Source organism: Xyrauchen texanus, chromosome 33 (genome assembly GCF_025860055.1).
Source record: "Xyrauchen texanus isolate HMW12.3.18 chromosome 33, RBS_HiC_50CHRs, whole genome shotgun sequence".
NCBI lineage: Eukaryota > Metazoa > Chordata > Actinopteri > Cypriniformes > Catostomidae > Xyrauchen > Xyrauchen texanus.
Genome location: NC_068308.1, coordinates 24364907 through 24376701, shown reverse-complemented (window position 1 = coordinate 24376701; position 11795 = coordinate 24364907). Strand labels below are relative to the sequence as shown.

At 35.5% G+C, this 11795-nt stretch overlaps 1 protein-coding gene across 1 annotated transcript; it reads left to right on the top strand.

Moving 5' to 3' along the window:
- The first annotated feature begins 1516 nt into the window (after window positions 1-1516).
- Window positions 1517-11128, top strand: kctd2 (potassium channel tetramerization domain containing 2). Its single transcript, XM_052103347.1, has 6 exons — window positions 1517-2114; window positions 3511-3619; window positions 4034-4125; window positions 4807-4902; window positions 6983-7108; window positions 7372-11128. Exons 1-6 carry the CDS (start codon window positions 1761-1763, stop codon window positions 7399-7401), a joined length of 807 nt encoding a protein of 268 aa, XP_051959307.1. The 5' UTR covers window positions 1517-1760; the 3' UTR covers window positions 7402-11128.
- The last annotated feature ends 667 nt before the right edge of the window (window positions 11129-11795 follow it).

Here is an 11795-nt window from a genome sequence, read left to right as displayed (position 1 = left end):
GAAGCATGGGACTGGCAGCATCATGTTGTGAGGGTGCGAGGGTGCTTTGCTGCAAGAGGGACTGATGCACTTCACAAAATAGATGGCATCATGAGAAAGGAAAATTATGTGGATATATTGAAGGAAAATCTCAAGAAATCAGCCAGGAAGTTAAAGCTCAGTCACAAATGGGTCTTCCAAATGGACAATGACCCCAAGCATACCTCCAAAGTTGTGGCAAAATAGATTAAGGACAACAAAGTCAAGGTTTGGAGTGGCCATTACAAAGACCTGACCTCAATCCGAAAATTTGTGGGCAGAACTGAAAAAACGTGTGGGAGCAAGGAGGCCTTAAGATCTGACTCGGTTAGACCAGTTCTGTCTGGAGGAATGGGCCAAAATTCCAGCAACTTACGGCTTGTGGAAGGCTACCCAAAACTTTTAACCCAAGTTAAACAATTTAAAGGCAATGCTACCAAATACTAACAAAGTGTATGTAAACTTCTGACCCACTGGGAATGTGATGGAAGAAATAAAAGCTGAAATAAATAATTCTCTCTACTATTATTCTGACATTTCACAATCTTAAAATAAAGTATTGATCCTAACTGACCTAAGACAGGGAATGTTTTCTATGATTAAATGTCGGGAATTGTGAAAAACGAGTTTAAATGTATTTGGCTAAGGTGTATGTAAACTTCTGACTATAACTATACTAATACATGTTTAGAATGAGAAATATATTAACATTAGTAATGCATTATGAACTTACAATGATATTTGTGTTTTGATAAAACATCAATCAAGTTTAATAAATGCTGTTAAAATAGTATTAATTGTTAATTATGACATCTAATGTTAATAGTAAAAGGATATTATTGTTTACAGTGTAAAAAAATAAAGTGTAAAAAATACAAATTAAGAAATATTTAGGTTTCAATATAAATTAAGCTCAATCAAAATTATTACTGTTATTTATGTAATGTCAACAAACCCTAAAAACAACTGTAAAAATTACTATTTGAACAACTTCACAAGCTCAAATAATAAACAAGTTTTAACAGAAGAATTAAGTCCTTTTATAAAATTACAAGCTTCGTAATTCTGCTTTCAACCCCTCCAAAAATTGGCCCAATTTACTTCCATTTTATGCGCCTCACTTGTAACTTCGAGTTTTGCTTTTTTTTGTTTTGCTTTTTTTTTGTTTTTTGTTTTTTTTTTTAAAGAAAAGGAGGGACGAGTTGAAATGTTAAAAAAAAAAAAAAAAAGAGTTGAAATGTTTTTTTATGCTAATCAACATTGCATACAAATGCTGTCGAATGAGCTTATCATGCATTAAACCTGGAATATTCTTTTAACATTAACAATATATATATTTTTTTAATCAAACTTATATTTGTAATGTTGAGCTCATTTTAAATTTTGCGAATACAAATTAAATTAAAATGGTTACCTGCTGATTGTTGAATTACACAGATTGGTACTTTTGTCTGAAATAAAAGACTCTTATTTTGTTGTATATGTATTATTTGACCGGGAAGTGATATGTTCAGTCTCACCCATAATATTTGTAACAACATGGGTCGTTTGTATACACAAAACGGATCAATGTCGCGTTTTTAGGAATAAAAAGCTATGTCGCCTCGAGTGAATGTCACTAACACGTCGCAACGCTTTTGTCGTCGTTACCAGCGCGTTTAAACCCAGCCCGTTTAGAGCGAGAGCGCTAGATAAAGGAATTTAGTGACCGATAAAGACGGAACTGACTGTGCTGCGAAAATATGGCAGAGCTGCACGTTGAGACCAACGCGACTGGCATCATCGAGCAGAGCGATCATTGTGAAATCAAAGGCTCAGTGAATGTGAGACTCCCGTCGCCCACTCTGGTGATTCCATCTCCCCGGAGTGGCTTGTCTAGTCCCGGGGTCTCCGGTTCGAGAGCAGTGTTTGGGTTCCCAATGAAGAACAACCCCAGTTCCCCATCATCAGAAGCCACAGAGAAGCCAGGAGCTCGGTGGGTTCGGCTGAATGTTGGAGGAACCTACTTTGTCACAACGAAACAGACCCTGTTCAGGGATCCCAAGTCGTTTCTGTATCGATTATGTCAGGAAGATCCCGAGCTGGATTCGGATAAGGTAAGTGATCTGTTTACATCATTGACTTGAACTCTTTCTGTCTCACTCTTTGTTATTTGTGCTGCAAATAACATCTTTATTCAGACTTAACGGTGACACTTTACAGTAAGGTTGAATTTGTTAACATTAGTAATATATATATATATATATATATATATATATATATATATATATATATATATATTAGTTCATAATGCATTAACTAATGTGATATGTATATGCCTTAATTTTAAAAATGTATTCGTTAATAATGAAATTAACAACACTAACCAAGATTTAAAAGTGCTGTACAAGTATTGTTCATTGTTAGTTAATGTTAAAGGAATATTCCTTCTTCAATACAAGTTAAGCTCAATTTACAGCATTTGTAACAAAGTTGATTACCACCAAATATAATTTCAACTCGTCTTTTCTTTAAAAAATGCTCAAATCTTAGTTAAATTGAGGCACTTACAATGGAAGTGAATGGGGCAGTTTTCAAGGCAGAAATGTGAAGCTGATAGTCTTAAAAAAGCACTTGCATTAGTTCTTCTGTTAACTTGTGTATTATTTGAGCTGTAAAGTTGTTTAAATCATCATTATTACAGACGTTTTAGGGTTTGCTGACATTACATCATCATGGCAACGAAGTTGTAAAATTACACAGAAAAGGATAATATGTGATTTTATCACATTAAAATCATGTTAACACATATTGTTTAAGCCTTGTGGCTATGGTTATACTTATAAAACATTCAGTATTTCAATGTTGATGCATTTACTTCCATTGTAGGTTTTTATTTTTGCTTTTTTTTTTTTTTTTTTTTAAGAAAAGGAGGGGCAAGTCAAAATAATTTTTTGTGGTAATCAATATTATGCCTCAAATGCTGTCGATTGAGCTAACTTTGTATTGAACCCTGAATATACCTTTACGTTAACAAATACAACTTATTGTAAAGTGTTACCAATTTAACATTTAAAAAAATCATGTTAATGGCATATTCATTTTATATGTATAATTTCCATTGCACCCACCAATGCATGCTCACAGATCTACAACATCTAAAACTGTTATTCACAGTTCAGCTGAGGATTTCCCCTCTAACACCAAGGTGTAAATTCCTGTAGAAATAGCAACCCCAGTTTGCAGTTTAAAACCACAAGAATGCTGTTAAAATAAAAAGCTAAAACTGTTGTGTCTTCTTTAGTTTATACCCAAATTCTCTTTTGTGTACTTCTGGACAATGGATGAGCTTGCTGCTTTGTCAAAGGGAGATTAATTCACATATGAATTTTAATTTAACAGCATAACATGTGCTCAGTAAAGAAAACAAAAAGAGGAAAACTATTAATTGAAAACAAGGTACAAGAAGTACTGTTTACACTGTCAGTGTAAAACATATGTCTTTTCTCTCAGGATGAGACAGGAGCATATTTGATTGACAGGGATCCCACATATTTCGGACCCATCTTGAACTTCTTGAGGCATGGGAAGTTGATCATCAACAAGAACCTTGCTGAGGAGGGTGAGATGAACTGGGCATGCTGCCCTTGCAAACGTCATTATAGAACAGTAACGACCCAGTTTCATTTAGAAACCTCGTTTTTGTGTAAAGGGACCACAGTGTACTCGTATAAGAGATATTTCCTGCAGGACCGGTGGGGTATTGAAAGGCTGTCAGTCAGTGTCCAAAGAATTGTCACTTTCTGTCAAATCTGGTGACTACAGTAAATAATTGACCAGAATTGTGACAATGACAAATAAATGTCTGCATCATTGTTATTTTGTATCAGTTTCATCTAATGGCAGTGTATTTGTATTATTTCGAAACCTCTCCTTTTATTTTGGCATGGATGGAGCATTATGGATGTATATTTATTATTACAAAACAGTTTAGCCACTACATGATATATTGTCACTGATTCTCTGGCCACTGCAGGTGTTCTGGAAGAAGCTGAGTTTTACAACATTGGATCGCTTGTGAGGCTGGTAAAGGAGAGAATACGAGACAATGAGAACAGAACATCTCAGGTACCTGGGAATATAACAACAGATCCAGCAAGGAACTCAGTTTGCAATAAGCACATTTGCTATTATTACTTGGAGTACAAGAAGGAATATTTTCTTTCTTTAACTTCAAGCAGTCTGTGCCCAAAGGGAAGGGTACTGTTCATCAAAATGAGAAAGGCCTCATTCTAAGCCCTTTGGGAATAGAAGCAAACCTATTTGAATCAAGGTTTAAGTGTGCAGCTGCATGAAGCTCAACCTAATAAAACAGAATGAAGTATTTGAGGTGAAAACTTTAACAAGCACAGACTTATAGATCCATATGACTTTCTTTCTTCTATTGAACAAAGAAGGATATGTTTAGAAGAATGCAGAATTCGCTGAATGTCTTGGTTGCAACAAGAGACCAAGAAAATACTTGGTTGGTTTTTGATGCAACATAGTGAATAAATACCATACACTTTTCTTGTTTGAACATGGTAGTATGAACATTCTGCCTGAACTCATTTTGGTTTCATTAAAGAAATAATGTCATATGGGTTTGGAACAACATGATGACGGTCTTAATTTTTGAGTGAACTGTCCCTTGGATGTTGCAGCTTTTCATACAATCACTTATAATTGTTCTGTTTTTGTCCTTGATTCATTTTGTCCATAATTCATGTACAACATTTGTTCAGGATTATTTTTTTTATTTTTTTATAGGGCCCTGTGAAGCATGTGTATCGTGTATTACAATGTCAGGAGGAGGAGCTTACTCAGATGGTCTCCACCATGTCAGACGGATGGAAGTTTGAACAGGTAGGGTTTGATTTTTCCCAACTCCCCCATTGTCTGGTGCTATCGACTAATACTGGCTCAGATCCTTTGTCATGCAGTCTTTTATTATAGTACAATACACTTACTGTATGTTTTTAATAGGAATGTGGTAACCGGTTATAATATTCGGAAATCCTTGAGGGTCTACAAATGGTTATTCGTCGGGAGTCGTGACCCGGGAATAAAGAAAGTTTATTGCAACGTATATGTGTAAAACTAGTCAAAATAGCAGGGAGCAAAGTGCAAAGTGAGCTATTAGCCTAGATATCACATTACATTTTTCTTTAAATGATAAATTTACTTGCATTAAATACAAACAAAAATAATCAAACTGTCACTACCTGTTGCATAGTATTCTTAACCTAGGGGAAATCTTTTTTATTTAAGTGCCAAACCTGATATGTGCTCTGCCCGGTCAAGTTCACATTTCCGTGAGGCAGCAAACTCTAGTATTGTACACTTTAAATCATAGGTGTAGATTTAGCTAGGGATGATTGGGACATGTCCCTACCAGCTCTCAGAAAATCGGAAGTGTCCAAACCAACATTTGGGTCATTTATTTTATTTGTATCTTTGGTCTAACCCTTAACTCTTTCCCCACCAAACACGGAATTTTCCGTGTTTTATGAAAAAAACGCTTCCCCGCCAAACACGGAATTTTCCGGGTTTCCGTGTTTTAGGTGTTATACGGTAAGGAAGACCCCTCCGCATGTTTTGAAAGAGTACGCAACTCTTTGATCAAAGAAACAGACCGTGATCGTCTCAAACATGAAGAAGTGGAGTATTGAGAAGCTCAAAATATCAGACATAAACATGCCTTTTTATCAGCTTTTTGTCTGAAATGTTGTTTTTTGACAAAACCGACCTCTGTTCAAGTCGCAATAAAAAAAGAACAAATGAAGATAAAATAAAATAATTTTTTTTGCCTAAAAGCAGAGGCTCAGATCTTTATTGTGATATATAGCATCTTCATATATTCATGGCAGAAAATATTCTGCGGGCCATTAAAGTTTAGCGAAAATTGTCAAAAACCCTGGCGGTGGCTGGCAACTTTTTTTTAAAACGCTGGCGGGGAAAGAGTTAAAATAATAGATTTAATTAAGCATACATTTTGTGTACAAATGTTTTTAAGTAAAAAAAAACATCCTGGTTTTGCATGCAGCCCAATAGATTCTGCTTTTACAGCAAAGGAGGACTTTGAATTTGAATAACTGTCTAAGTCATGGGGTAGATTAGAGGTGCAGGATTTTAAGATGCTAGTATAACTAAACAGATAACTGATTTGGGGTGGCAATATGAGAACAGATTATGTGGGTGTGAGAAAAATTGGAAAGCAGAAAGTGGAAAAATTATAAAGTGGTAAATGCTTCATTCTGCCCATAATTTGTATACCTTGTGAATTCAATTTGCACATGCAGCCTTTTAATTTTGCCCACCCTTTGTTTAGATTTCCATTTTTTTAATGCTGTATAATAAATTTGATAGAATGTCCCTTTTGATATCACTGATTTCTTGATGTAGATCTACATGAAGACAATTTAATTTGATTTTGAAACATTACAGGTTAAGCGCATCGTTGATATTGTTGATGAATAATCCAATACGTTTACATATAAAATTTTTCCTTCGTATCGTGCAGCCCTGTAGTGGTCATTTCTAAACCTGTTTATTCTTCAGAGGAAACAAAAACAGGCTTGTATATTGTGGTGGGCCAGAGAAATTGTCAAATGAGACTTGCTGTATGAGAATGTAATGTTATTTTGCCTATATTACCAGACTTTTAGTGTATTTTAGTTTTGTATACATTCTGATGGGCATCTTTGAATGGAAACACAGACGATCTCTGGATAATTCCGCTATGTCTTAAGTTGTTTTTGTAAACCTTCACATGTTCCTCATATTTTAAACCAAGAAAAACAACAGATTGTAGATGCTGTGCATGTGATGTTCATGAGTAACACAATATGTTTACAGGTGTGTTTGGGACTTACGTAAGCCACCATTTTTGCCCTTGTTATCTGTTTGTTATGCTATGAACTTGATTCAACTTGTCTCTCTCCAGCTCATAAGTATCGGCTCCTCCTATAACTATGGCAACGAGGACCAGGCAGAATTTCTGTGTGTTGTTTCCCGGGAGCTCAACAACTCAACTAATGGAATTGTTATCGAACCCACTGAGAAGGCTAAGGTAATTTGAACTTTACAAAATATTATTTTGGTAACTCTTGGTTTATTAATGCCGTAAAGACAAAAATGTTTGAACATATTGCATGGCGGGGGTGTTTTGGAAACCTGTTTAAAAACATTCATTATTTTTGCTCCTCCATTTGGTGATGCTAGTGGCATAGAAATTGCACACTTTACCTTTAACTTACACAAAGAATTGAGCAAAAAATCCTCAAAAAAAAAAATGATGTAGGCCTCATCATGGTGCTAATATTTACCCCTCAGATCCTTCAGGAGCGAGGGTCCAGGATGTGAGAAGCCTGTTGCGTGAGCCCACAAAGATTTCCCATGCCTCACTTCTTTTCTCCAGGTCCTCGTCCACCATACAGCTGACTCAAAGTTCATCAGCCCACCACCACTCACCCTCTCCTCCTCCCTTGTGCCTTTCCACCAAGGGGGTCTCAGTCCCCCTCCTCTGTGCAGTGCTGCAGCATTAACCAATCAGCACCATCAATAACTATCACTGCTATTAGCAACTAATCAAAATGGTCTGAGATTAAACCTCCATCCCTGATGGAAGACTACTCAGAGAGAGCATTACAGGGAAGGATTTATCATTCATCTTTATGCTTGATATTTATGCAGCCTTCATCATCATCCCCATATCCCAGTTATTATCATCATAATCTTTACAGCTGCTGGCTTTCAAGTTTAAGAGGATTCAATTGCCCCGGTCAGCTTGGCTGTGCCCACATGACCATAATCTCCTCAGGACTTCCAAAGGCATGCAAGAAAGACAAAGCAGTACTCACTTTCCCTGACCTTCATTACAGCATATCTAAACAAGCACATTCATTTACACTGTAAATCATTAGCAGCCACATTCACTGTCTAAGTGTGATCATCGTTATTTCAATATCCACTGCCCATTGCCTGGTCAGACCGAGAGCACAGCAGATGGCGCAATGGATAAAACGAAAACTGGCTTTAGAACAGGCAGTGTTTTGTCTTCAGAGTGGCATGTTTATTTGTTTACTCTGCCCATTAACACATCTGGAAAGGACCAGATGAGAAGGGAGAACTCCTACTGTCAATTGTCAGGTCAGATGCCCCACAGTTGTGTCCATTGCTGTGAATCACAATTCCCTTTCGCTCGGGTTGACTTCTGTCTCCCTGGAAATTTTTATTTTCTTTTTTGCCTTGTAGCTACAGATATTTCTAAGCATCAAAACAGGAAATAAAAAAACTAAAGAAATATGTGGTTGTAGGGCATGAGGATTATGTATATTGTAAACATATGTATTATGAAGGGGCCGAATGCAAGTCATGTAATTGCATATATCTGTACCATAGTAGTTGTTTTTTGTGTTTATCAAAATATGTTTCTCTATTTGAATGGAGGATGTTCTGAATCAACCCCTGATGTACTTTTTAAATGTGTGATTGCCGAGATGTACATTTGTTTGTTGTGTTTTACTTCAAACTATTTGTTGACGACTGGAAAAAAAACAGGGGACTTCTTTTATAGAGGTATCGCGCCTACATAGTCCAGGTAGTTCAGAAGACTGTTGTTGGACAAAGTGTCCACAAGTTTTGAGTCAGGGCAAAATTGCATTAGTGGCTCTTTGTTAGTGACAGCTATCCATATTTGACACTTTTCTGAATTTTTAAAATGATGACCTAGCTCTCCTTATAATACCATAACAGTTTGGCTATTTAACTGTTTAACTCATTCTTTAAAAAAAAAAAAAAAAAAAAATGAAATGTTGTTGAATGTAAAGGGCTCCATTTATTGTGGACATTAGATTATTGTCATTTTTTTTTAAATGTAATGTATCAATTCAGGTAAATCATTTTATGTTTGCTTCATTTTCACATGCAAGCTGTCATTTCATCCTCTTAACTGGTTGCCCTTATTGGTTAACACAATTCTTCTTTCCAGTAGCAGATAAACTTGAGCTCCTGTTTTTCTTAAAATGACTTTCTGAATCTACTGTGACTACAGAAGTGATCCATTACAAAAGGACAATATCTCTTTAAACAGTATCATCCAGGCTTTATAACGCATGCCTGAATTTAGTTTTTTTTGGTCGTTCATATCTATTGATAAACTGTCAATTGTTCTAGGGATGAGTCACATGCACATTGATATTGATGTTTTTATGGTCTGCAGTGTTATAAAATGTTGTCTTTTGTTGGGGTATTTGCCTCCATATCACATCAAACTCATGTATAGTGTTTATCATATCAAGAAGACAAAGTACTTGAGTTTGTGAGCTATGGTATGCTTGATTTGCTTGTATTTCATATGTGGTTGCTGGCCTTCCCTTTCTATGGTTGTGTTAATGTTTTTCCACCTCCTGGAGAGAGTTTGTTTGTTCAGCTCCAATTGTTAGTTATTGATGCTCCTGTAACAGGACCTCCCTTCTCTCACAGGATCTTCTTTTACATTCCTTTTGTTCAGATTTTTTATATGCTTTCAAAACAGAATGCTGGATTCAAATTTAGGTGGCACTGTTAGTCTCTCTTCATCCCTATTGTTTGTCTAGTGTTGTGCCTTTGACCTGTTGTGCCCTATATCTCCTCGCTCTTTGATTACTCTTACAGATGGTTGAGAAGCAGACCAATATAATTTAATATTTGAACATATTCTAAATCTGCTGTTGGGCCCCTTTTCCCCAGTTTGTTACTGTACTTGGTCCTGTTGTTTATGTTACATGCCTACCTATTTGTATTTTTTTTCACTTCTGCCCCTATGTACTTTTAATTTGGGTCTTTAAAGGAATAGCTCACCCAAAAATGAAATCTTTGAAGGTCCAAAATGCACAAAGACAGCGTAAAAGTAATACACACAGCTCCAGCAGTTAAATCCATGTCTTCTGAAGTGCTATGATGGGTGTCAGTGAGAAACGGATAAATATTTAAGCCCTTTTTTAACATAAATCTCCACTTTAACTTTCAAATTCTTCTGCTTTTGTTGAAGGTGAATTTATGATTAAAAAAAAGGACCTAAATATTGATCTGTTTCTCAGCCACACCTATCCTATTGCTTTTGAAGACATGGATTAAACACCTGGAGTTTTATGGATTACTTTTATGCTGCCTTGATGTCCTTTCTGTAGCTTCACATTTCTGGCCACCATTCACTTGCATTGTATGGACCTACAGAGTTTAGATACTCTTCTAAAATCTTAATTTGTGTTCAGCAGAAAAAATAAATTTCACACTTCTGAGATGGCACGAGGTTGAGTAAATAATTAGAGAATTTTCATTTTTGGGTGAACTATTCCTTGAATTTTGTGCTTACCTACATTTTTACTCTATTTTCTAGATTATTTCCTTTAATGTTCTTATTATTTGTAATATGTTTTTTGGTTTTGTTTTATTTTAAGAGTTAAACCCTAATGCAAGGCATAAGCAAATGTCTAAAGTTTTATGTGTGCCAGTTCAGGAAACTGATATGTTGTCTCATTGACTGCTACTTCTTTCTCAGAAATGTCAAAGAGTCTTTGTCTCTTTGTATCTTCCACTATAAAAATCTCCCATTGTCCTTTACTAGGATCAAACAAAAAGATACAGATTATAAAGATATTTTGTTTGTGGAAAAATAAACTTGTGAAAAGTTATATGCTTTTCTAAAAAGCTAGGAGGTTAGAGTATACTTGTTTTGGAAAGCCATTTTGGAAGCCTGCAATGTGTTGTATATAATGTTATATGCCAGGATTGTCATAGTGTAAAGGTGGAATGGTGCATGGAGCGTTAACTGATTGTATTAATAACATTTGAGAAGGTGCTTAAAAGCAGTTGTTCTCTGGCTCTCGACAGAAAAACCTGGCCCTAAAATGTTTATTTTTGTTTTTGTTTCTGTTTTATAGAAATCAATTACATCACACACAGTACTACTGGATAAACTTGCTAAGGCTTAATATGCTTATACAACAGTATTTGTATTTGGTTTAAAATATAGCCTTCAACTGGTGTTTTAAAAGTAGGCCAGAAGTGTAGACCTCTGTCAACCCATTTTATAGAAGAAAAAAAAAGTGACCCCGCCATAATAGTTAGTCTACAACACCTGCATGCTTTATTATACAGTACACACATTTTAACATGTGCTGAAAACCTGCTCTTACATCAGATGTTTTGGGTGTATTGATGTAAAGTGTCGGATACGTCACTAAACTATGGAGATTGTGGAGCTAAGTGTTCTGGAAATGAATAGTTTTGAACAGACTGTACTTTTCATGTTTATTTTTTTTCTTTTAATACGTTTGTCTTCTGCAGTTTCTTGCAATGTACATATTGCAAAAAGATAATGTATGATTTTTATCATAAAATGTGTTTGTGTTCAAAAGTTGTGTGGTGCTCATTAGTTTCAGTTGTGTACATGACAACTATTTATGTATGCTGATTAAAAGAAAATTACCTACCAAAGTGGAAATATTAAATACAGGGTTCCACCTTTTGACAGCGATGCAAACTCATGAGAGGTGGAAAAAGTGAGAAAGTCATAGCAGATGTTCCAGATGTATTTTTTTGTTGATTTGTTTGTTGTATTGAAAGCTTTTTTTAAGTGTTTAAGGTTACAGTATCTCTTTCAAGTGATTTTATTAAGGAAAGTGTAGACATTTTTCCAAACAATTTAGGCAAATTAGCTTCAGAAAAGGTGACTTGTGAGACGTGAGCATCCCTGTTTTGAACAATGAATTTCC